At 44.9% G+C, this 26343-nt stretch overlaps 1 protein-coding gene across 2 annotated transcripts; it reads left to right on the plus strand.

Annotated features, from left to right (window-relative positions):
- Positions 1–25665, plus strand: GPR137B (G protein-coupled receptor 137B). Of its 2 annotated transcripts, none has more exons than XM_009975864.3 (7): positions 1–507; positions 9254–9303; positions 14424–14646; positions 18446–18595; positions 20533–20661; positions 23515–23639; positions 25057–25665. In XM_009975864.3, exons 1-7 carry the CDS (start codon positions 139–141, stop codon positions 25166–25168), a joined length of 1158 nt encoding a protein of 385 aa, XP_009974166.2. In that variant the 5' UTR covers positions 1–138; the 3' UTR covers positions 25169–25665. The 2 variants fall into 2 exon arrangements, with proteins under 2 accessions (XP_009974166.2, XP_032864457.1); XM_033008566.2 differs by having other exon boundaries at positions 23583–23639; positions 25057–25226.
- Positions 25666–26343: the final 678 nt, after the last annotated feature.

Consider the following 26343-nt stretch of genomic DNA (forward strand, 5'->3'; position numbering starts at 1 on the left):
GAGCTGCCAAAGAGGAAGTGCAGCTTGTTTTCTTTCATTTTCTTGATTCCTATGCTGTAGGAAGATGAAAGGAGAAGGAGGAGGAGGCAACAGCGGCAGCAAAACTTAATAAATAATTCTGACGATTCCTGATATCAAATGGAGGCCCCTGAGTGGGACCCACTGAAAAATGACACCCTTCCACCGACCCTGACGCCTGCTGTCCCTCCGTATGTGAAGTTGGGCCTGACCATTGTATATACTGTTTTTTATTCACTGCTTTTTGTGTTCATCTACGTCCAGCTCTGGCTGGTCCTTCACTACAGGCACAAGAGGTTCAGTTACCAAACAGTCTTTCTGTTTCTGTGCTTGTTTTGGGCCTCTCTTAGGACAGTGCTCTTTTCATTTTACTTCAAAGACTTTGTCACAGCAAATTCTCTCAGCCCCTTCATCTTCTGGCTTCTCTATTGCTTCCCAGTCTGCCTCCAGTTTTTCACCCTGACCCTGATGAATCTTTACTTCACACAGGTAAGCAATGGATATTTGGTTGATTAAATCTGACAGAATGGTAAAGCATTATTTTGTAAGAATCATGAGAAAAATGTAGTTTCTTAATGTACCTTGGCAATGCAAAAATCAAATTTCAGTTATTTAGTTGGGAATTTTAACTTTTGATCTGTATGCTAGTGAACAGTGTTACAATGAAACTGGAGCCTGAAGTGATTGTTTCAGAAATGGCAAATAATAGATCTACTGTCCATTAAATGGGTGTCATTTAATTTAAAGGTTGGGGAAAAAAATGTATAGGAGAGTTTGAAACCTGGACATCCAAAGTGCTGTTCTATTATTAGTCTTTATTATTATTGTTGTTACCGGACTTCATAAACCTCCTGGCTTAGCAGACCTGATCTCCGTTTGCAGTCAGAACTGTAATTTCTAATTTTGCTGGCAGCACCCTCCCCTCCCCTCGCCATCTTCCCCCCCCCCCCCCCCCCTTTCATAACTTGGCTAACATGTTTGTGAGTGAGATGTCTGTTCTGTGTATCACAATCAAAACTGTTGATGGAGTCCTACTGCAGACCCAAACTCCTATAATGACTTGTATTACAAACAGCAGTGACTCCGGACCCCAGTAAGTGCTAAGTGCTGTACAGAGATACACCCTTTACTTCAAGGACGCTGTGATATAAAGGTAAATTAGCTGTATAGTGGGGTAAAGGAAATAGTATCTCCGTTTCAGAAAGAGGTCTTGAGACTGTATCTGTGCTACGGACAGCTGAGAAGCCGGATGAGTTAGACTGCACAGCACTCCAGGGTGCTGCAGTTAGACTTGCTGGGAAGTATTTACGGTGAGCTTGGGTATCTTGGCACTGGGCTGCAGGATGGAGTATTGGCATGCTGAGGCAAAGAAAGGCTGCCGGGCTTGCCTGAGATCTCACAGGAAGCTTGCGTGAGGGCAGGGACTGGATTCTCTGTCTCCTCAATCCTACTATGGTGCCTGGAGCAGGAGGAAGCCAAGCGTGCACTCAGATGACCCTTGTCAAAGTCTGCTTTCCCAGTGCAGCGGTAGATGGCCAGGAGAGCACCAGCCAGCCCTGGAGCACCCCCGGCAGTGCTCAGGATGCTTTGGGTGTTGCTGTGTGCCCCACTGGGAACCAGCTTAGTGCCTGGGTCTGGGTGCTTCTGTAGTGCCTACTGTGTTCAGCAGTGCTCTGTAGTGATTACAGGCCTGTCAGTTCTGAACAGTCTGGCCGGAGAGATCAGGCTGCCTGTGAGAGCTGCCATGCCAGAGATGAAAAAGCAGCAGTGGTAAGCATGACAGCTGTAAGAGGATCACTTGAGTTGTAGAGGGTATTAAATACTTAGAACTACATACACAGTTTTGTGCTTAGGTTTACTTTTCAGTGTCTGAAACACCTGCTAGCTCACCCCACTCCCCTCCCTGGGACTTGAGATACATCAAGGGATTACAGGAACCTTTCATCTACATGCTCCTCAAATCCAGCTCAGGCATGTGGTGACCTATGCTTCATCCCACAGCTACTGTGAGAGTCATTTGATAATGGTGCAAGTTCCCCAGGGGCAAACGTCCATCATTGCCGAGTCCATCCCCATCTAAGTAGCTGGGACCAAGTGATAGCCCTAGGTCAGATTCTTCCCTCAGACATGCACACAGACACGAAGGGCTGCCATGGAAGTCTGGAGGCAGAATGCAGCATCCTGGCTCTGCACCAAGAGAAGTGGAGGCTGGCATGAGCACAGAGTGGGCACAGCGGTCTGCGCCTTGCGTGTTAGAGTGCCAGCACTTGGGGGCTAAGTGTTGTGGGTAACTGATTCCTTTCATCTAAGGAAGATCTAAAAAGAGAGCCTACAGAATGCACACATATGTCCTTTTAACTTATTTTTGGCATTGCTGTCTGATATCATTCAGGAAGTACAAGTCAGTGGTTGGAAACAGAAAAAATGCTAAGGCTATTGGTTCTGCCTTTGAGACAATTTCTGCCTTGTCATCGTGAGTCCTCACGATCTTCCTCTGAGCCCCTCTGTAAAACAGTGTAATGGTTACCTGTCTTGAAGAGCTGTTGTGAGGCTTTTGAAACAGTATTTGCAAGGGACTTTCAGAGTTTTTTGATATGCGTCATAATCTTTAAAGATCATGGACTGCTGTAGACAGGCATATTATTAGTATTGTTATTTGCTTTAGAGCTGGTTGCTCCCGGTGAAATCTCATTTCAAATACCTCCCCAGCCAAAACAAAGCCTTAAGAAATACAAGCACAGCCATTGTACCAATATAACGTAAGACACAGAATAAGTGCACATATTTTTAATTCACTGTTATTAATTCTTTACTTCTAACCATTAAAAGGTGGTTTGGCTTGAAATTCAGCATCTTCTTGAGACTGTATATTTAATGTGCATCTAGCTTTCCACAGTAGACAAGCAAGAACTAGTGTGAAAGGGGTGGGGAGAGAGAATTTTGTTTTCAGTAATGGCTTATAACTTCACAGACCTGTTCAGAAACAACTTTCATCCTGTTTTCTCTAGAAGGCAGGCAAGAAGGGTCTGCAGCTGTGTCTCACTGCATGAAAACCATGCTATTTAACTGGTGCTTAGCTAGAGGGAGAGAAGTGATCTATGTATAGTATAGGGACAGAGGACTGGAAGAGGCCTAATGGGTCTCTGGAATTTGCAGGTGTTTATTATCTGCTGTACAGCACCCACCATTTCTAAATGTGGCACTGCTAGGAAAACTTCTAGACACAGATGTGAGAAGAAAAAGTGATTCTAAAAATATTGCAAATCCTCCCAGCCAAACAAAAAACCTCATTTGACAAGTGCCTGAGGGCATTTTTCAGAATAATAAGCACCTTTGAACTTGACAGAAAGTTAGCCACAACTATTATCTTTTTAATAGGTATCCCAAAGCAGTGGGGACACAAATTTCAACTGTATTTTATGCGTAGCAAGACAAATAAGCCAGGATGGCATCAGCACAGCAGGGCTGTTCCCAGACTTGAGCATCACCAGCAGCAGATACAGCGGAAGGAGCTGTAGTGTGTGGGGCAGGTTGCTAAAGCAGGGGACCAATGCATGAAAGAGAAGTTGCAATCAAAATAGTTTTGACTTAGAACAAGGAATTTTTGGATTAAGAGTCAAGTTCAGGGTCCTTTGCTATGGTCTGGATGCCCTGCTTAGGACAGAATAGAAAGGGTGGTGCAGATAAGGCTTATATAATATTAGCTCCCCTCAGAAATCTCATAATGGAAAAAATATGTGTGATTCCTAGTGAGAGCGCTACATTTATTAGAATTTATCAATCCTGTGTCTGTATTCATTCTCTTCTAAAGAAGAAAAAAAAAATGTGACCAACTCTTTCAAGATAAGCCTCTGTCTACTTAGAAATCATTAAAATAAAAAGTGAAGATGTGATCTAGTCACACTTTTGTAAAACAGTGCAACACCAGCAAATAACTGCGTTGTACCAAGCCAGAGCAGCTCTCTGATCCATCAGATAGGGAGCTGAAGCGTGCATTTCCACCTACAGAGACCAAAAAGCCGCAAGACACATTTGACTCACACCTGCAGCTCCCACAGGTTTATTTTGCTGCTCAATACAGCAAAGACTGCAAATGGGCAGATAACGTATTTTCCACTTTAAGTGACTCCAGACAGCGAGGATCCCAGGGCTCAGGCACTCTTTTATTTATGTCCTGCCTAGCCAGATCTTACCTGAGCCTGACAAGGGGAAATTGAGCTGAATCCTCTGGCTTTATGGTCAGTGCTGTGGGCAAAAGCGTAAAAAGGCTCTGGGAAATAAGAAGTTGCCTTTTTTGGTGTGTGTGAAGGGTGGGCAGAGAAGGTCTTGCCTGACTTTGTCCTGTTTGCTCAGACTTTACATTTCCCTGGGGAACAGGATACAAATGAAGCAGGAGGAAGGCTAGGATGGAGGGTTGCAGACTCAAAAAACAAGGTCAGGGCCAAAGACCGTGAGCCGTAGGGGATGCTGGAGATCCCAGGCCCCCGCTGTGGCCAAGCACAGCAAACCATTTGGTGGGCTGTAGGTTTAATCATCAGGTTGGGAACTACTCCAGGACCTAGGGAAAGTGATGCTGAGCTCAAGAACTGTGAGGCTGTAGGGTGGAGAAGGGCTAGCAGGCAGATTTACCTCTTCTTCCTCCTCCCTAACCATCTTCCCTTTTCTCTGGCATTCAGGTTGAGAAGCTTACCCTGCCTCCCAGGCAGGGCTGATAAAATCAGGGACTTTCAAATGAAGAGAAATCGTACAGAGCAAGACAGTTTAGAGGGGAGCTGGCCATGCTGGAAGTGCCGGGCAGGGTGGGGTAAAACCAACACAAGGCTTTTGGGGAGGTTACATGTGTCACAGTGGAACTGTTATATGTGTTAGCTCTGGGAGAAGAATTAAGAGAACTTCTAATCCTCTAATTACTGGGGATAGCATTTCAAAAGTAACACCACCACTGAGAGAACAGAGAGCTTTTTATTTAGAAGAAATATTTTTCTTTTTAGTAGAAATGAACCCACCATATATTATAAAGCTTATTATTAATTTAAAGCATGCTTCAGATGTACATAGAACTACACAGGAGTCTAACTACAGATGGTGAAGCATCAGCAAATATGTTTGGCGTAAAACATTGCCCTCAGTATTGGATCTATAGGAGACAAATTGCAACTGCAGACTGGCTGGCTGTCAGCATCTGACATGAAGAATGAGGTCATTTGACTTAGAAAATAATTTGATAGGAAAGCTACACATGCAAGTTTACTCTGGCTGCCAGCCCTGCAGTGGTCCTTGTCCTTTCAGGACTATTTTTACCAATTTACACAAGGCTGAGTATGGTAGTGAGTCATCTTGCCCATGTCTGTAGGCCTTACAAATCATGTAAAGTTTAGATAATAGAGTGAAAACTTACATATTTTGGGGAATCTGATCCAAATGAAAGAATGAACATGGGAGAAAGAGAGAAGGAGGAAGATGGGTCTGGGACTGGCAGATACACAGCAGAGGAAAGGTATATGTGCTGATGGTGAGGGGCTCTGGGCCTACATGAGGTTGTGGCATATTTTCAGGGCGCAAAGAGAAGTTTGCATGAAGTGTGACAGGGGAAGAGGGGGGATGTGATGAAAGGAACTGGGAAGGAAAAGTACACACTCTGCTCCTTATAGAGATTTTGGAAGGAGAACTGGTAAATAGAACTGAGTTTCATTCCTGTGCAGAGGGCCAGCTTAAGACATATGCAAGCACTTAAACACATACCTGAGGCTTTTTGGTAAGCTGGGCTGCAGCTCCTGTAAAAGTGAATTGGTCAGCTAGCACTAGAGGTACGCTGGTGGTTCGTGCCAGCTGTCGTGTCAGTTCAGCTAAATCAGAGCATGGACTGAAAATTGCTCCACTGTGATTTTCTTTTTCTTTTGCTCTGGGAATGTGTGGCTTGGCTTTGACACCTGTTTCGTTGATACTTACAGGGCCAGAGTGGCTCCTGATTTAACTTTCATAACCACAGCTGGAACCTCCTTAAGCTACAGCAGCCTGGCCCTGTCTGCCTTCTCTGCTGCCCAGCAGCTCTGCAGAGCGCTCTGCCACCGAGCTGCTGATGGGCTCCCATGCCATCCTCACTGCTCCTCTGCTAGCACCTAGTAACATGTCTTTAAGGTCAGCTGTTTACATCAGTTCCTGCCACAGAAATTTTCCCCGGCTGTGTGAAGGGCTTTTTGGAGTCTTTTTGTAGTGCTGCAGTTTTATATGCCAGACATATACCTCAGGGGATTGGAGGAGGGAGTGTGAGAATCTCATTTGAGGTTTCCAGTCCTTTGGCAAAAACAAGATTCGAAACAGGATATTTCTCCTTTAAAGAACAAGCAAAAGGGGAAGTACTTTTCAGAAGAAAAAGTAACCCTTTAGACATTAGAAAATTAGCAAGGACTTTCACTGAGTTTTCAGTGTTGCTGTTCATCTTGGGGTTCTCTGAAAGGTCATTTTAAAAAAGTCTGCTTTCTGCTTGCTGTTTAGTCTATTCTTAGGAATAGCCTGGTTTGCTCTGCTTTGCTGGAAGACTTGCTTACATGACTCAGATATTGACTGGAAGCTTTCTCAACACTGGTGCGGGGAGGGGCCATTGAGCAACCAGTCTCTTGAGCTAAATAGCTGTTAAAAGCAGAAAGCTGCACCCTCGCACGTAAGGTATATTGAGATCAGCTTCTGACATCCTTACTTGCACTGAACAGCCCCTTTATTCGGTGACAATCTCATTGCTTCCAGCAAGGCTACTCATGAACTAAGGCCCCATCAGTGTTTAAGCAAGGTTTAAGCAAAGGTGGCAGAACCTGTATTTCTGTCTAGCAGTGAATTTCTAAAAATGTCCATGCCTTAATCTATACAGCATCCATTTTTTATGCGGTCTTCATTTTCTTTCTTAATGGTCATTTTGTTCTGATAAAATTCAGAAGCGTTTATTGGCTGGGAGAGGCCCACCAAATGGGGAATCACAATAAGAACTGTTTTGGCGATCTTGCATCTGGAGAGCCTCCTGGATCTGCAGCAGGAATGTCATGTTTGGCTTTAGCTAGGTTATCCGCAGAGCTTTTGCTAGGTAGGGCAGCCTTGGACTGGTTTATGTGACAGGAGAGCTCTGTGACATTATAGGGGTGAGTGGATCCTTTCTGGAGAACCTAGGAGGTATTCAGGAACCTGTGAATTTTCTGGGTTTTGTGGACCCAGCACAACTCATTGCCCACTGCAAACTGCTTGTCTTTTGTAGTTCTTTGTACAGGCTCTGAACACTTCTCTTCAGTGGTACTCTGGAAAGCTGTCACAATTAACGGTACAATATGTGTGAGTAAGTGCTACCCAGAACAGGTGAGAATTGTGGAATGGCCCTAGAGACAAGTTTTACTTGTTTAGTTTCACTGAGGTCAGGAATCTGTTCCTTCCTGCTTGCCCACAGTGTCTTCCAGAGTAAGCAGAGTAGGCAACAAATCTAGTGTAGAAAGTGTACAGGAAGTATTCTGAACCCCATCTCTTCTATAAAAACTGACAGCCCCTCTTTGTGCACCATGGAAACACAGAACATTCACAAGCCTCTTGTACCTGTCCTTTCAGTAGCTAGTAAGTAAAGCAACATAAAACTTCCTCCTGAACTCCTGTGAGAATTCATGATCCAGGAATTTGGAGAATGAATCGCAAAAATCTTTTGTAAGGGATACTGCCAGAGATACTAACTATTTGAAAACATTATCAATGGTTGCAGAATATTTTTAGAGAATTTTCCCTCAACTTTTCAATTTTAATATTGGCTATTGTTCTTATAGGGCCTGCTGAAAATCTCAGTGTTCTCTGCTGGTTCAGCTAGTACTAAACGGGCTCATGCGTCACAAAAATAATTTCCATGTCAAGGCAACTGTTTATGGTGAATAGGAGTTAAATGACAAGTTGTTCCAGGAGTGCTGGAACAAGTGAAGCCTGATTTTCTCCAGACCTATGTCTCATACTTGACTTTGAGCTGTTTCCATAACTGGGGCATTTCTTATGACACTTTGCTATACAGACTCTCTCATATTGGGTAATGTGTAGGATCATTATGCAGGGTTCTTCTCACAGAGGTCATATGTCAGATACATTTATAGGGTTCCTTACTTCTCGAGTCACTAGTTTTAGGAGGGTGATAAGGAATCCTGTCTTTGATTTTAAGATTAGTGAGGGGACAGATAAACAGGGTGAGAGGCATACACAGGCCTACACATACATAATGATCATGTAAGTCCTGTCTCCTTGGGACAGCATGATAATCATAGCAAATATTATGCAAGCTATACTAAAGGGCATGCAAAACCAAGTGAATTGGATAAGGCAGGATAACTTGAGGGTAAAACAATTAGGAAACAACCCAGAATAAGTCATACAGCATGTTTTGGGGTAATACTAGCAATTGGTGTGCTTCAGTGTTGGTTTAAATGAACATTTGTAAACTGAGTGTGTTTGGAAACCATGTTAGCTTATGAAAAAGCAGTGATGCTTCCCTGTAATTTTTTAGTAAATAAGATATAAAATATGCTAATGTAATTTTGTATAATTTCTGATGGTTAAAGACCCACGACTGATAATACCTAGCTATACTGCAGAAAACATGTCAGTATTTTGTCTTTTCTATTACAGCAAGGTAACTACTGGGTGTGAGCTTTCTCTCTGTAAAAATACATATTGTTGTATAGGGAATAGACAGGCAGCAGAAGCCAAATACACCTCAGAGTAAAACAGTGAATTGGCTCTCGATGGCATCCTTTTGGCAATGTAACACGGACACAAATGTATACATCCAATTTCAGGCCCAGGTGCTATGAAGGGCTCTTCATGGGAACAGAGCATCTGACCCGATGTGCCGGTATGAGCTGCTTTACATGAGACAAATGTGCTGTTAGGTCACATAAGAGCCTAATAATTACTTGCATCTATGGTTATACTGGTGTTGATCCTCTGGTGAACACTGGTATAAAGAACCTTATTCCCAAGACAGAGTAATTGAAAATAATGGTGCAGACAATTTGTATACAAGTACGTTGTGATCACCTGCTGAGTGGTTTTAATACTTTGCTTAGAGCTTGCCTGCCATGGATAAGCAATAAATGCAAATCTGTTATGTAATGGAACCTATCATTAGATTTCTCGTGACCTGTGAGACAGGATTCCAGTGAAGCACAGTCTTTCTTTACTTACGTGTATCCTGTGTTTGATGCAATATTTGTCTGTTTTGCAGGTGATTTTCAAAGCTAAATCAAAATATTCCCCAGAGCTACTGAAATACAGGTAAGAACTATGCAAACATTTAACGTAAAGAAGAATAGCCATCCTTTTTGAGAAACAGTACATCTTTTATAATGTGTGGCACTCATATCTCAGCTATTCATATTTATATACCAATGTTTTATGATGATGGTTCTGAGGCCAACTTCTTCCTATGACATTTAGAAGTCTGTGTACTTTCCCAACACGAGCACTGTTTTTAGACATTCACATATTTCAAAGGCAAATATTTCAAATGCAAGCAGAAAACACTCACCCTGGTGATTTTTTTACAGGTTAACATTTGTATTGCTAGGTTAATTCAGATCCAGTGCTCTGGTAAAGGTAGCCGAGTGATATATTTATTTTGACAGGAATTGAGTGGGACTAGGTATGTATTCATTCGTGAAGTCAGTTGTAATAAAAGACTCAAAAGTTTTGGAAAGATGAGAGAAGCATTGTGAAGGGAAAGAGCTAGTGGGATTGGATTGAACTTGATGATATGTTTGGGAGCTCACAGATAACCCCTGCTGACCATGAGATTATGGTAGCTTTGCACTTAGGTGAAAAGATTTGTTGGGGATCTTGTTGAGCAGGAGGAATTGTCGAGAACTACTTGAAAGCTCCCCAAAGGGCAGTAATGTCCAGGAAGCTGAGAAACAGCTCAATGAATTAATGTTTATTGTGGCAGTACCTAAAAGCCTCAGTCGGGCAATGTTGTTTAGACAGGGGAGGAGAGAGAGAGGTTGTCTGAAGAAAGAATTTACAATCTGAAATCAGGATAGGAAAACAGAGTAACTTGAAACTGACATCTGACCTGTTACTTGCTGACTGTTAGGAGAACATAGTACTGTATCAGCAGGTCAAATATTAACATTGTTCTTGCCCTGGAAAGTTTGTTATCCAGTTGGGTTTTGATACAACTAGACAGGTGATCGATCATCTGGAGCAAGTGCTTCAGAAACCATGTTTGGTAGGATGGCAGTACAGTGGGGGCAGGCTTGGGGCGGGCTGTCCTGGGGCTGGTGAGGGTATGGGACACGCAGGGTGTGATGGCTGACTGCGGGATGTGGACTCCGTGCTGAACCACAGCTGATGCATAAATTGCCAGGATGGGAACAGAGAGGTTGAATCTAGTTTGGTGGCCTCAGGAATGCTTTCAGGTTAGTGGGTCTACATGCATACCTTGGCCTCATCCCAAACCACAAGGGGCAAAAGCTGGATGCTCCCTGGTGAACGCTGTGGCGTACAAATACATTCACCTCCCTTTGCACTCTGGTTTCTGTGGGAAGGAAATCCAGCAGTATGGGCTGGTAGACAAGCACAGCACACGCCACCCAGGCCCCCAAGCAGCCCCCAGTGCAAGTGTGCCTGCCCCTGATGGTACACATAAGCACGAGGAACAAAGAGGACAGCTTTGCACAAAACCTGCGCTGCAGGTGAGGGTGGGACAGGGCAGGTCTGTGAACATGTTCCTGGCTGGCTTTAGAGGTAAGAGGTAGAAGCTTTGAACCTCATCGGATACTGATGTTTGTGGCAAGGCTTTATTCCTGAAACCTGCTTGAAAATGTTTTTCTTCAAGCAAAGGGAGCTTGTGATATTTAGTCAATGCCTATGAAGTGACTACATTAGCACCCTGAATGTAGCTCTTGGAGCATTTCTGTTCCTAAACACTTACGTATTGTGACTGGAATTACTCATACACAGACTGCCCTTCCCACAACAGCTCCGTGGCCACCCTGACTCTTGCCTACTGCATTTCTAACACAGATCACTCCTGGATCTGGTCTAGCCTTTGTCTCTTATTCAGCTCTGTTGATAAAGAACTTCAGTAGTGTTTTGGTTTAATAGCTAGATCTCCTAGCATCAGTGTGGCTAGCCTGTGTAAAAGAGCCATATAAATAAATCTGACCTCGTTTCCTGTCTTATACAGGGCAATTGAAGTGGTGTAATACGTGCACACCCACAGCTGAGATCCTGAATCTTAATTGTAACAGGCTAGTGAAAGATCATAGAATCACAGAGTGGTCTGAGTTGGAAGGGACCTTTAAAGATCATCTAGTCCAACCCCTGTCCCATGGGCAGGGACATCTTTCATTAGATCAAGTTGCTCAAATCCTGATGGAGAGATGGAGGATGAATCATAGAAAGATGGATGGCCTACAGACAGGGGCTGGAGTCTGCACTTACTGAATATAATTTTTCTTTATTGCTGAATGTTCACTCTTTGGTTTGTTTCCCCCCCCCCCCCCCCCGCATTTTCTTTAGTAAATGTCAGACCTTACTGCCTGATATTGGCACTTCTGCAATTGATAATGGCAACATAAGCAGAGCAACAGAGAAGTAGGACTGTGGTCTATGTATTTGCGCAGGTCTCAGAAGTCAGAATAATTTCAGATATGGAAAAAATGGATAAAATCCTATCAGAGAGCTTAAGCAAACTTTACTCAGCACAGCCTTCATGATGTTAGTCACTGTGGCAAAAGAGCTCAAGGTGAAGCCTGTGCCAGCCCAAGTTCATATTTAAACAGTCCTTCTGCACGTCTTCCTAGGCTTGGGGATTTCTTACAGTCACTGGGTTTAGATGAGGCTTGCTGTGCTGGGTGTGCGTGCCTTGTTACACACAAGCCTCAGACACTGTATGGTTTCTACAGAAGCCACATACAAAACGTAATAGTAGTTTCAAACAGATTTTCGTGTTAAACAAGGCAAAACTCACTGCATTCATGTGCAGTTTGATTTTAAGCTCAAATTAAAACTTAGGGGTGCATCCAGCCTGACACAGAACGAACAGAACACCCTGGCACGTGCCTTCCCTGGCCAGGCCAGATTACACACAGCTCCTTTCAAGGGACTAGCCCCAAAGTGGGGATTAGGCACAATAGGCTTTTGAACAGTCACTGCTGCAATCTGGAAATACCTCTCCTGCCCTACTTCTCTATTTTCTGAAAAACTCCCATATACCTATTCATGCCTTGTAGGTGCTCTTGGAGTTGAGATGTAGGGATACATCCTGCTTTAGGTGAGTTAGGAATGCTCTCTGCAGCTGCAGAGACCCTAAAACTGTCCTGAGAGACACATCCTGCATCTCCATCAGTGCTTATTCAGAAATTCAGCAACAGTGCTTCTATTGTCAAAACAGGCTGCTGTTTCCCCAGCCACATCATGTTAATAAGGGGGATGGAAGATCATTATGTGAAGAGCTGCACAACTGACTGGCCATGACAGCTCACCCTGGCATGTGCGGGAGTGTGTGGGCATGAGAGCGTGACAGTGCCTTTTTTTTTTTTTTTTTTGCTAAACTCCATCAAGGAGGAGCCTGTCCTGGAAGCCTCCAAGCCTTGCTGGTTACATGCCAGCATCAAGGGCTTGCAGGCTGCTCTGAAACAGAAGGTCCTTCTGATTAAGATGAGCAAAAAGAGAGCTTGTACTCTACTGTCCTGCAAGCAGGCAGCATTCAAGAGTGTTCCTTTCCCTGTAAGCCCAAACCCCACAAGAATATTTTACCTGTACTACAGTAGGGGAGCAGATTATGAAATAGGCTTTGGGAGGGGAAGGAAAGGAAGACACATGACTGCCACTTAAAGACTTTTGAGATATTAATAAAAGCTGTAAATGTACCACCACTACAACTGGGACCTGCATTCTCCAGGGGAAGCTGTGTGAGAGAGGAACTTCAAGACTGCAGTGCTTCCAGCATTAGACTGTGAGGTTTAAAGGAACTATCTCTAACTGCTTATCCTAAAAACAGAGCCCTGCCCTGGAAGGATAAGAACGAGCACAATCTTCCCCCTGAGAGGGAATTTCCATGACTGGCAAGTTAAAAACAGCATGCTCACTCTCTGCCAGATATAACTGGAAAGAAGAGCATTGATTCACAAGCAGGGACTTTTAGGCTTTCAGTTCTCCTTGTTACACATTTAAAATGTCTCGAAGGTATACCCCTTCCTTTCTGGCCCTCTGAAAACAAGCCAACTATGCTTCAGCTTCGTAGCTGCATTGATGCTATCCCAAAAGGATATGAACGTGTGGGGAAAAAAAAAGTAAATCACCATTGGGTAAAGTATTTTTAAACAATCAGAACTGGATTCCTCAGGGCAGTCTGGATGTTTGTTGTCAGCCAAATTCAAAGTTCCCAGCAGACATGAAAAGCTGTGGCCAAAACCTATTATTCAGTGACTGCAGATTATGACCCTTATCAGTAATTGCCTTGGTCAGCAATGATAATGAAGTAGGCAAACACCTGAAATTGAAATATGCCTTTTTTCTTTTTTTTATTTTTTTTTTTTAAGTGAAAAGCTCCAAAGCTGTGTGTAGGAGTAAAGTGGAATTATAAGCAGCTTTCCTGAGTATATGGTATACTTACATTGCAGGTATCAGTGCTGGGTAGGTGGGAAAAAAACAGATGGAGAAAACCGATCCAGCTCCTGGGCTTCTGTCTGTCACATTTCTGTTCCAGCTCTGCTCCTTTGGTTGTAGAAATGAACCTTTTGCCTGGCATAGATGGCAAAATGCCAACCCAGAATCAATATGCATATTTAAATTTCTTGATGTTTCTTGCAAGAGGATGCCTCTGACCAAGTTATTTAGGAAAAGGGAAAGAGAAAAATGCTGGGGAATCAGTAACTCAGAGATTTTTTTCCTACTGTTAAACACTTCTATAATTTCATATGAAATCTGACGGCAAACATTAGCAGTCAGTCATGCTTCTCATGGCAGTGGTGGTGTAGTAAAACCAGGGGCAAAACCAGTCCATTCTGGGAAACTCAACCTTTTGGAAGGTTTCTCCTGTCAGTGAGTAGTCAGAGGGTTTGTGCTGTATGTGAAGTGCACATGTGTATCTTGCATAGTTTTTAAGAACTACGCTGTTGTATTTCTGCTGCAAAGTCTTCCATGTTTTGGTGCTCAACATTAGTTTCTTTACTTACAGCTTGTTGTGTAAGTGTAAAAACAGGTTTGAAATGAGCTAAGTTAATCTCTCCAGCGATCTGGAGCAGTTTGGTGTGGGCTCGGGCGGCTCGTGACTCTGTCAGCAGTGGCAGCCCAACACGTGCAGCTTTCATTGCTCAGAGTGCACCTTCCATCTCATGACTGACACTTGCTGAACAATGTCTCTAAAACTGTTTTCCTCCTCACTCTCCCAGGTTGCCCCTCTACCTGGCTTCTCTTTTCATAAGTCTCCTCTTCCTCTTGGTGAATTTAACATGTGCAGTATTGGTGAGGACACAGAATTCAGAGAGAAAAGTCATTGTCTCTGTCCGGGTGGCAATTAATGACACGTTGTTTGTGCTGTGCGCTGTTTCACTCTCCATCTGCCTGTATAAGATTTCCAAGATGTCTTTAGCCAACATTTACTTGGAGTCCAAGGTAAGGTACATTTTCAGTTCTTTTCAAGTACCCTCTGAGGGACAAGGGCTGTGCGAGGCAAAGCCACGCAGTTCTTTAGATCCCCTGAGAGCTGGAGGCTTGGGCTTGGCTGGCCACCCTGCTGAATGCATGAATTAAATACTAAGTGCCAGTGAGGGTGCTTTTGGCTACCACCAGTGACCCCAAAATACATAATTTTGAAACAGAGTTTACAGAACTGATTGGCTGAAGTTTCTCACATCTGTTTTTCAAGTGGACACTGCTGTCTCCAAATCCCTGTCTGAAGACCGCTTCATTTCAGTACTGCTACACAGAAGGGGTCTGTACTTTGGGATCCTTCAGCTTGTCCAGTTATTGACTGATTAAGTTGAATGTTTAAGGTAGCAGCCTGCTGAAGATAAACCAGCCAGAGGAATATGAATCTCCCTTTATACATTTGCATAATGACCTATAGCTAATGAGGATGTGTTTTAAATGCATTATAAATTCAGCCAAGTGGGGAGAAGGGGAAAAAAGTTTCTCATATTACTCTACAAAATGTTCTTTAAAGAAAAATTGCTAGGTTTACAGCTTTGGACACATTCGGTGGTCAAGGCGCTGGATGGCATCACGTAAGACTGCAATGTTTGTTATAGAATCAGTGAATGTGGATTGTATTTATAAATAATGAAACAGGGGTTTCAAAGGTCCTTGCGTCTGCAGTAGTTAGTTAAATCTTAAAATAAATGACTAGTTTAACCGATAGCACATTACCACAACAAACCTTTCAGAAATGTAGATTTCAGCTACTGCTTAGAAAATCGTACAATAAAATTCCTCTCTCTGTTTACTTAATCAGATGAAAGGAGTACTTTTCCTGTTTAATCAAATCTGGCCATACTGCACGACAACTGAAAGTTCAGGGCTGAATAGAAGATTTAAAAACACAGCTTTGTTTTGTTTCTTTCAAGCCTGTCACTCGCTGACCAAAGGGCATGGGCAATGGATTATTTTAACTAGTAAGAAAAGTTATTCTGCTGATGCAAATCACAGAAGTGTAAATCTCTAACAAAGCAGTGTTAACCTAAGGGAGGCTTTCATAGATTACTTTGTTCCGTTTCCTCCTCCTGAAGGAAACCTGATCTTCTTTACTTGAAGCTATTTCACAAAACCCAAACAAACTCTAACATTGTTGCAGGCAGGAAGGGACAGGACACTCAGCTGATGAAAGTTTGAATGTGGAAATGAGAATTAAAGAGCGCTTTGCTCCTTTCTGCTGTCCTGAAATGGGAGTTCCTCTGGGGACTTGCAGTAGGATTTGACTGCACGTACTTAGGGATACAGATGGCTGGAGCTGACAGTGAAAAAACATCCTGGTTTAATCCGCTACTGTTGTGCTACAAAAGCTAGCTAAAGAAGAAAAATCCATTCTTTACAGGGATAGGATAGACGTAGCATTGGAGATAATGCGTGCACAGCAGTGCGTGTCGATGGGCATCGGTACTGACAGCCTTTTATTTGCATCTCCCATCTGCTGGCACGTATCTTCTGCCCACATGTGGAAAGGCATTCCCCGCCACGACCTGGCGCAGGGGACCGGCCTGGTTCTCTGTGCCAGGAGCACCGAGGAGGTGCACAGCCCTGCCCTTCGGGGCTGCCTTGCGCCGGTTCTGTGCTGGCCAGAAGCATCATGTAGTGGCACATGCTACAAACTGGGGGCTCCCCCTCTTTTCTGCTGGGGCCTGTGACTGAGAAGGGATTCCACTGGCTTTCCTTTTACTGCTGCGCTCTCCCTTCCCCAGGCCTCTAAGTATATTTGGCTGGCAGCAAAACTGGGACACTTTTACCCTCTTTTTCGTATTTGGCGGGATTGAAGTTTGTTAAATCTCAAGCATATTTGACTATTAACTATTAAAGAGTGACAGCTATGTGGGGAAACCTATATAGGGAAATACTGACCCCATTTTGCTCTCCACTTCTGCTATCCCCAGTCTGCAGCTGCCACTGAGCTGGGATGTGGTATGCGCCAGTCAGCAGCTTCTCTCTGCTCCCTCACCCTCGGTTTCCATGACAGCATCGCTGGCTTGCTAGTACCGAAGGGCAGTAGAGAAGAGCCCAGTAAACATTTCCTCTTTGTGGCATTTCCTGCTTGCTGGTTCTGCCACAGCTTTTATCACTGCCTACTGCGTATCTGGCTTCAATTCCCATATAGCAGCAAGCTCTGGGCTCACTCCTGGTGTGGCTGTAGGTTATGGCCCAGTGAACGGTGATAGTTTCAGCGTGTTGTAAGCAGGAATTCAGTCAGAGAAGTTGACTGGACTGGGGATTTTGTAATACTCCTCAGCCTGACTGTTCCCTGAATCAGTATGATTTTGCTGGGAAAACAGGGAAGCTAGTTTGTTGCAAGCTTTTATGGCTACTCCCTGAGCTTCTCTTTACTGACACTCAGCAGGGAGTGCAGACTGAGGAACTGGGTTGACGGAGCCGCAGGGACAGTAGCCACCAGCGTGGGCGAGCGGCAGAGAGGCCCTGGTAGTCTCCTGAAGGCCAGGGATTCAGGACATGGTGATTTGGTGACTGTCCCTGACACTTCACTGGCCAGTCTGCTGTGTCTGTGCTCTACCTGCCACAGTGCTTTGGACCTCTGCTCCTCGGCTGCAAACCTGGAGGGAGCAAGGTGCAGAGACCTTCCCGTCTCCTGCACTGGTATAAAAGTTCTGTGGAGGGAGGAGCGGCCTCCCTCTTGGCCTCGGTCTCTCTCACGTCGATGAGAGGAGCCCATCCTCGCGGTGTGGGTCTGTGCCAGGAGAGGGCGAGGGCACGGCTAGCGAAGCACATGACTGCAAGGTATCTTGCTCCTCTAAAAGCACACAGAGCTTTAACCCATCTTTCCTCCTTTGGCTGTGCAAAGCACTACTCCAGAGCCACCTGCCCACAGTTTACTTTGAGCTTCCTTCAAAGCCGGTCCTGGTTTTGCACACCTGCCTCCCTCTGTGATCAGACTCACACTGATCCCTGTAGCCACGGCTCCGGGATTGATTCCTTCCTTCCTTGCTGCTGCAGCTCCTGTGCTGGTGTCTCAGCGCCCCACAGTGACCCTCCCCACCCGACGGAGCAGTCAGGCATCTCACTTGTTCCTTCACGCTGGATTAGGCTCCTTCCCCTGCTCTGTCCTTTTTTTCTCTCAAGGGCTTAGGACCTGTTGTGATTTCGCACTTCACAGTCCCGCTCCTGCCCTTGTGCCCCAGCTCCCACTCACGACTGCCCTGCCATGGTCACTCTGCCCCTGGGCTGTGCCTCCACTTAGTCTCCTCTGTGTTGACACTAGGCAAGGCAGGATGTTCTGTTCCTGTCTGTGCTGTGTTTAACTGCTCACTGTTACAGTTGGCTCTGTACTTCGGAAACAGGCGCACAGCAAGCCGTTGTAAGAAGATGCAAGGTTGCATTATGGTAGCTAGCCAGCATCTCGTACAGGATGCGTTATAGCTAATGCAGAGCTGAAGGCTGAATTTTCTTGTTCCATCTGGTAGCAAGTGTAGTTCTTAGGTGTTTTCATTGCTCTGAAAATAACACTTGTACAGTAAGTTGTAGGAATTGGTCTCACCCCATCTTGGTATGGGCTGGAAGCGCTACCATTGCCTGGACACCACTCTACTGACAAAACAGGGAATATACATAATATAGGATGTACTGATCAAAGAAGGAAAGAGAAAGTCAGTTGCATGAGACAGGGTAGCACGACAACCCTTGAAGTCCATGCAAAGCAATGTTCTTCTCAACTTCCTTTACGAATAACAACCTGTGCTTGAATCTCTTCCAGGGCTCATCTGTCTGTCAGGTGACAAGTATAGGAGTGACTGTTATTCTGCTTTATACCTCACGAGCCTGTTACAACTTGTTCATCTTATCATTTTCCCAAACCAAGAAAGTAAATTCTTTCGATTATGATTGGTACAACGTATCAGATCAGGCAAGTATGAAAATATTTGCTAATGAGAAAAACTCATTCTGTATGTGATGGCTTATTTCCTAAATGCTATGACAAGAGGAATTAGTATATTAAAATCCTATTATTTTTTTCTTTTATTCAATGCACTAAGATTATTTAGTTCCAGGAATACAAGTTTATGGTAATTTCAGCATAAGGAGGAAAAAAAAAAAAACACCTCAGTGCTAAAAGAAAGAAGTAATTGCTAGCAAAAATAAGTAAAAAACCCCAATCTTTTATTTACTTTGATTTTATTGTTAAAAAAAAGCATGCCTTTTATTAAAAAAGACAGGTGTTTTGTCCATTAGAAAGAATTTACTGTATGTGGAGAAGCAGAAAACCAGTACTTGATTCCACTGAAATGCTCAGTTCTGAAGCCATCATCAAATCCCCCATTGCCATCCAGGGCTGCAGAGACTTTTACCTTAATTCTGTCCTTAGCGTGATGACTTCTGTAGTCTGAGGATAAGACTAAGGTTCTTCCCAACCTTTAACTGCAAGTGACGGTTCAGACTGAAAACTAACAGTGATAAAAACACTAAAGGAAACAGCAGGGGATTCTTCACTGAATTTAATGAAATTTGAGCATCCAGCTCCTTTCTTGGCTTTGGAGCACATACTTAGGCCCCAGTAGTTCTCCAGCTCTGTCGAGGCTAGGCAAAACGGCAGGCCTGGCTCTGGACCGTGAGTATATTTTGTTTGGCCTCAAAATCCCAGAGACATGACATCTCCCCACCCTCCCAGCAAGCGCCCGCAGACCACAAGCCGTGTTCCCAGCCGCGCAGCGGCCTTCTATTGCCGGGGTGGCCAGGCAAACCTGGAGCCATTAACAATTTTCTGTTGAGCAGTAGATAAACCTGTAAATAGGACGTAGGTAATCAGTAGGGTAGGATTGCCCGGAGGGCCTCGTTAGGAGTTAGTTGAGTAGGGTCTGCCAGGGGACCGTTAATGAACCCTGGTGCAGTGCGGGGGAGCGCAGCAAGGTGTTGCCACTCTGTGTGATTGGAACACAGGGGTTTAGGCAGAAGGGCAGTAAATTGTGACTCCCCTGCTGCATCAAACATTTCCCCTCTTGTTGCTGGGGCCTGGAGCGCTGGTGCTGCTCCTGCTGACCCGTTGCAGGGGACAATTCCTGTGCTGACTCCTAGTCCAGAGTAACAGAGGCTGGAACTTTACAACCAGAATATTTGGCCCTGTTTCCCCTGTGGAGGCAGAAGTTGTACATAGGGAGCTCGCTGCAATGCTTTAGGCCTTAGGGCATTGCCACTGATTTTTGAACATCTGATCTGACTTGTGACATGAGGGTTGCCTGGATTTTGGGATAAATTATTTGAGCCATATGTAAAGGGTCTGGAACTGAGGAGCAGGTACTCAATTTGCTACCGGAATCAGAAGTCACTTTTAAAAGTACAGCCCAATGTTTGTACTGTGGTAGTGCCTCAGGTCACCTGTCGGAAACATTACCCTTCTCTCTTCTGTACAAAGCACATGAAAGGGCAGGATTTGCCCTCTGCAACTATGGTGAACGGTGGAGGGGAAATCTAGAGAGAAGTTCAGAGCTAATGCTAGAGGAACAGCATGGTTATTCAAGCTAAAAATGGGCACCAATTTGAAGGGATGCAAGACTTAATTTTTAAAAGCCAGATTGCCAGCAGTGCCTGGAAAGATAGCAGCAGGAGGAGGAAAGGTAGAAGGAAAGGGAAGTCGTGTACCCAAGGAGATAGCATACTGATTTTTCTAGTATACCTTTAATCATTAGCTGGGTTAATCTGGCTTTACTGAATGGAATTTCTGGCCATGTTGCCAAGCACTTCAGCCACTTAAATACATATCTTTATTAAAAGACGTGTTAGCTCCTGCGCGTTTAAATGATCTGCTGTCTTCATTTTGAAACACTTGTCTCTCTGACTTTTCAACAGGCAGACCTGAAATGTCAGCTGGGAGATGCAGGTTACATAGTGTTTGGAGTGATCCTTTTCATCTGGGAGCTCTTGCCTACTTCCCTGGTTGTGTATTTCTTCCGTGTTCGAAACCCTACAAAAGACCTAGTAAGTGGAATTTGTTAGTGTATTTGTTAGTGTAATGTCCAGGCAGGTCTGGAGAGCTCAGCTCCTGAAGGAACTTTGCTTCTTTACATTTTGACTTCTTTCTTTTTTCTATGTGTCCTTGGCAGACTAAAAGCACCACAAACTTCCTGCTTCTTTATACTAATTCCTCATGAAATAAACTCATCATATTTATCCAGGAGGAAGACAAGGTGTTTCTCAGGCAGTTTACCTTAAAAATCAGGAACCTTCTTAAATTTAGGGGCATCTTCCTTTTGTGTTAATACAGTACTTCCCTGGAGTTAGTGGAAAAGGAGTTTGTTATCCAAACTTGAGATCTTACCGCGTGATGAAATGGTTGTGTGCTAACTGTTCAACGGCGTCTGTGAAGGAATAGATTAAATTCTTTCAGCCCTGCACCCCCTGAATTGGTTCCATGTCAAAGACCAATAGCCATAATAATCACTTGCTGACAGTTTTGTTTGCTATTTCAGCAAAGCGGAGATTAAAGTGTGAGTTGTAAGGATAATTCCCTGTAAGTATCCTTAATATCTAGGTAGGTAGTAGATGGACAAGCGTCTTTTTATAGCTGTAGGCAACGTCTCCAGGTTAGCAGAGGCTATGCTGGCTGACAGGCACGTGGGGAGTATCAGCCCTGCGCTAGGATTACCGAGGCAATGTCTCTGTTTCTGCAGGCCAAACCAAGCCAAAGCTAACGCTCCCCGAGAAGGATGTGAGTGGTAAATTCACAAGTAAGAGGAGCAATCAGTAGAACTTTTTAGAGAAGGTGACGGGTTTTATTCTCACATGCCAGCTTCAGAGAAGATGATAAAGCCAAGCTGACCAAGGGAGTGATACCTGACATCATACTAAGAGACCCCAGTGTCCAGCATCAAAAAATTCTCAGCCCCACTCCTGCTTAGGAGTTAGCCAGGACAACTGCAGCGAGAATAAATGTTTTAAAGTGCAGTCCAGTGGTGCTGCTCTTCTAAAAAGTGACCACAGAGAGATCTCATTTTATTTAAAGTGAGTGGAGTAAGCCTAGAGCTCATGGTCAAGTTGGAATAGTGCGGGAGAGGTTTACGAGAGACTGAAAAATAAAGGATGTTGGTCTAATCTCTCCTTTCAAAAAGCCGATCACATAAGGATTTGGAATCCTAATCAAATGAGAGTTCCAGTGGAGTCGAAGAGGCAGTATTCTCTCACAAGTCAAAGAGCACTGCAGTAACACGGAGAGCATTATATTTTTGCGTTGTGATTTGCAGGAAGCCTTGAATCTCCAACTTCATAAAGATACAGTTCAGACGAGCGAGATCACTTCTTTTAGGGGTGCCTTCCTTAGGGTAGACATTATCTGTCATAGTTGATAGGTCATTTATGGATTTTTTCTACACCAGACAAATATTTATGCTAAATAATATCGTGGTAGAAGGAAAGCTGGAAACAGCAATGTGACAAATAAAAAAATGCAGACACTGTAGCAAAGGCAAAACTGAACTTCAGTGCAAGTTATGCCACAAGAGGGAGACCAAAGGCCACAGGACTTTGTTCCCTAGGGTGGCTGTTCTAGCATTAAGTAGCAAACGGTCCAGTGGTTGAAAATACTTGGCCAGAAAACATGGGGTTAGAATCAAAACAAACCCCCTTTTAGTTAAAAAATCTTAACAACTCTGATTTAGTAAAAATCAAAAATGGTCTTTATTTTTAATGAGGAAAAATGCCAAGAAGTAATTGTTCTTTGGTACATTTCATTCGGGACTTCAGAAACAAGAAGTTTGGGTAGAGGGGCAGCCTGTGCTCAGCACTGTTCAGCCAGAAAGCCCCACGCCACAGCCAGGTAGAGCCTGGAGGGAGCGGTCTGTCTGCTTTGGTGCTGACACGGGGCGACGGCAGCGCGTGGGCCTTTGCCCGGCCGTACCTTCAGCCTGACAGCTGCTGGAAAGGGGGAGGTGACATAGGTGGACCTATTTTTACCTCATCTTTGTCAAAGTTATCTACCATCTAAAAAATTGGGGGAGATTAACCTGTTCTCCTTCTTTAGGCCAAGGAGAATATGTTCTCCTGGCTCACCCACAGGCGCAGGGAACCCTCTTCCCTGGGGATGGAAGCAGCGGGTCCGTGGCAGGGGCTCAGCTGGGTCCTGGATGTCCCTCGGCAGAGTTTCCAGAATCAAACTGACCTTTGGAATCCAGTATGTTTTCTGTTTTGATGAATAGAGAAATAAAAACAAAATGCCTTGTAAACGAAGGAGTTACATGTACATCCCTTTCCCTGTTTTATCAAAGGACCTTTCCTTGGGATTTGACCCTCACAGCACTGTAGGGGAGACGCTGAAATTGCTCGGAGGGGTCCTGAGGGGCTTTTCAGCTGTGCTTTCATTAAGCAGGGTGCCAGGGTTCAGCACAATCAGTTCCTGAGGCAGGGGAGGTAACGCACCAGGAGGGAGGATTACAGATGTGGGAGGTAAAACCAAATCTCTGTAGGTGTTTCATATCCTCCAGCTCCTCAGCTGCTTCCCTACTGCTCACTTCAGGTCAGCTGGCTGAAAGCGCAAAGTGTCCGGGCTGGACAGGAATCCAGCAGACAGGTTAAACACATAGTGGGGGGCGGTTCCAGAAACGGGTTGTCTCTGTCAGCTAGAAGGAAGGAAAAGCCATTAAGATTGGTAGACTAGCCCTACGCTCCTAGAGAAAAACAGAAAATACAAAAATATTTCTATTGGCTACAGCAAATGTAAAACTGGCTGTTTTCTTTTGGAAGCCAGGAGGTAAGTCTGCAGTGACGTCTGTTGGAAGTCAGGCACCAAGCAGTCCGTCTGTCTGCTGCAAGAACTGACTGAGGTTTCCCTCCCCTCAGGGCAGCACAGGAATGGTCCCAAGCCACGGCTTCAGTCCCAGATCTTATTTCTTTGACAACCCTCGCAGGTACGACAGTGATGACGATCTCGCGTGGAATATTGCACCCCAGGGGGCACAGGGCAGGTGAGTTACAAGAGGGAACCACTTGCTCCCCATTACAGAAACTGGAAGAGGAAGAACTCCCACACGCTGCAGAAGGCTAATGTGAATTGTCTTAGCTCCGGTTGTTGCATACATTCCAAGGGGTGAGGGGGAAGCTGGAGTGGAAAGGCAGCACTGAGTGACTGGAGGCATCCACAGGCCCCACAGAGACAATGGGGACACGAGAGTGAAACCGGTTTCGTAATTTAAGAACTGTGTTAAGACAGTGTGCCGCTCTCTGAAAAACTCATGTCAGGTCTCTGGGTTGCGTGTTTCACCCTCTGTTTCTTCCAAGAGTGGCCCAGGAGGCGCCATTTACTAGTTGAAGCGTGTGAGCAAGGCAACCTAGAAAAGCAGCTGTCTCCCTGCCTTCAGGGAGAGCAGGGAAACGCTGGCCAGCGCAGGCAGCAGCTTGCGACGGGGGTAGCGGGAAGTTGCCCTGTGACGTGGCTTTGGGGGTTACCCGAAACGACGGGGGCCTCCGCTTTCCCACTTGCTGAAAGCTGACGTGAAGCCACCCGACTGCTGAAATCCTGCACAACCCAGAGCGGGCACAAAAAGGCTGTTTTCTCTGTGGAACTGTGAACTTCCTTCCAGGAAGGAGCAGCTTACAGCAAGAATGATAGCACGCAGTGCGGAGAAGGAAAGGCACTGCCAGGACACCGTACTGCCCGGAGGGGCGGCTCAGGCACGTGTTACTCCTTTGCTGCTCCTGTACCTACACTAAGCTAGTACCAATTAATCGGTCTTCTTAAAATGACGGCTAACTTGCCAACATACCCAGGCCTAGTTCTTGTCACACGCGTAGCTAAGATTGTATAGTCGCTGTCTCCAAGCCCGACCCGTGATTCAGTTAAGTTGGGTATTTGGTATTTACAGTCACCCTACGCGTTAGTTTTTCCCACAGTAACTAAGCCCACCGAGGGCACGGGGGGTGGTGCGTGCGGGCCTGGAGCCCGGGGCACCCTCCCTTCCCCACAGAGGCACGGGGGGAACCAGCCGTGGGGGTAACGCGGGCCCAGGTCCCAGAGGAAACCAAAGCAGCCCCGTGCAGGAGGTTTGGGTCTGTCACCGACGGGCCCGTGCAGGGACGGGGAGCAGGAACAGGAGCACCGCTTCCAGGGGTTTCAAACACCCTCTGGAACAGCGGCTCAGAAAGGGGACGGTCTTCCGTGAACTGGAAAAATCAGGGAATAAATAGTAAGTTGAGAACGCTTAGGCCAAAATAATTGGCAGCTCAGAAAAACAAACAGCTGCCCCAACCCCTGGTTGGGGTTTTATTTCATTTTTGCACGTCAGTGTGGGAACTACCCCTGTGATTGCATTTTGCCCACATTCACTAACCAGGTACCTACAGAACCGACCTGCCAGTCACCCATTCTTCTGTTTTGCTTTTAAGTTTCTCTCCAGACTACTACGACTGGGGCCACCAGAACAACAGCTTCATGGCGTACATAGGATCCCTCCAGCAAGATCCAGCACTGGACACAGACCAGCCGAGCCCTATATAACTTCAACTACAGCGTTCCAAGACATTCCGATATTAAAACAAATGTTCCGAAAAGCAAAGCTTAGCGATTTTTCTCCACCTTTTGGTTTTTAGAAGTGTTCCTATGCACAGATAAATGAAGAACTTGTCTTTGCCACGAGCTTTTCATAGTTCAAGGAGAAGTATAAGCTATGATTTAAACTTTGAAGACTGTTCTACTTAATACCTTGTTCTAAGCCATGGTATTTTTGGCTTTGAATAGTGTTGTTGGAGGGTATAATTTAATCATTTTATGCTCATTTTAAAAGAGCAAATTTCATGAAGTGAAACGGCATAATTATTTTCTAAGTATTTTTATTTTTACACTGTGTATAAGGTTAGAAATACGTGATTATGATGGAATATACTGTAAACACATGAATGGGTTGTTCAAACGCATGACAGTAGCGATTCTTACGTGCGCATAAAAGCCCGTCAGGGAGAAATACCAACCCGATTAAATACCGTCTTTTCAAGTCACTGCTGCGTTCTCAGAGCACAGTTTACTCTTTGGGTCATCACTGCTTAAGCCATGTGGCAAGACAGCTGGAGGCTAAAAGTCATCTATGCTCTAGTTATGATCTCAAAACTCACTGCATTCTTCTAAGAAAGTGAGAAAATTCTGTCTTCTTGGCAGCTACGGGGACAGTCTCAGAACGGTAGAGTTGGGCATCTGCTCTGGCTGGAACGTTGCAAACAGGCTGAAAAATTGGAAGTTTGAAAAATTAAAGTTATGGGATCATCTCTGTCAATCAGTTCTAGGTATGTTATGTAAAAGATTAAGTCAAATACCTAGCTGGGGAAATGGATATGTGTTTCAGTACTTATTTATTGAAAACCTAGGGAATAGAACACGAGCCAGGAGTATGTAAAGCAGAAAAACCTCAAGTGGACCTAGAGGATAAATTCTGTGTAACTAGCGGGTCAGCAAAGCCGGCTTCAGCTTTGCATTTTCAGGGGTAATTTGGGTGGTTTGGGGTGGAAATGGGGGATAAATACCATTCCAACGTGTGACGTTGTGCATAGTAAGCCTAAAACTAGTTAACACTAATTCCAAGGGCGAGCAGGAACCCAAACTCTACTGCAGGTCTTTCTGTTGTGGCCAGTACTGGTTGGTATGCTCTGCTGTGAAGAACGCCACACCCCCAGTCTCTTTCT

The sequence above is a fragment of the Tyto alba genome, unplaced genomic scaffold, assembly GCF_018691265.1.
Source record: "Tyto alba isolate M040663 unplaced genomic scaffold, T.alba_DEE_v4.0 Super-Scaffold_22, whole genome shotgun sequence".
NCBI classification, from domain to species: Eukaryota; Metazoa; Chordata; class Aves; order Strigiformes; family Tytonidae; genus Tyto; species Tyto alba.

Excerpts from the sequence above, each read along its gene's own strand:
- GPR137B (XM_009975864.3), top strand. The coding sequence starts at position 139 with ATGGAGGCCCCTGAGTGGGACCCACTGAAAAATGACACCCTTCCACCG. Across the intron at positions 508-9,253 it reads TGAATCTTTACTTCACACAG|GTGATTTTCAAAGCTAAATC; the intron begins GTAAGCAATGGA and ends TCTGTTTTGCAG. Across the intron at positions 18,596-20,532 it reads GGTACAACGTATCAGATCAG|GCAGACCTGAAATGTCAGCT; the intron begins GCAAGTATGAAA and ends ACTTTTCAACAG.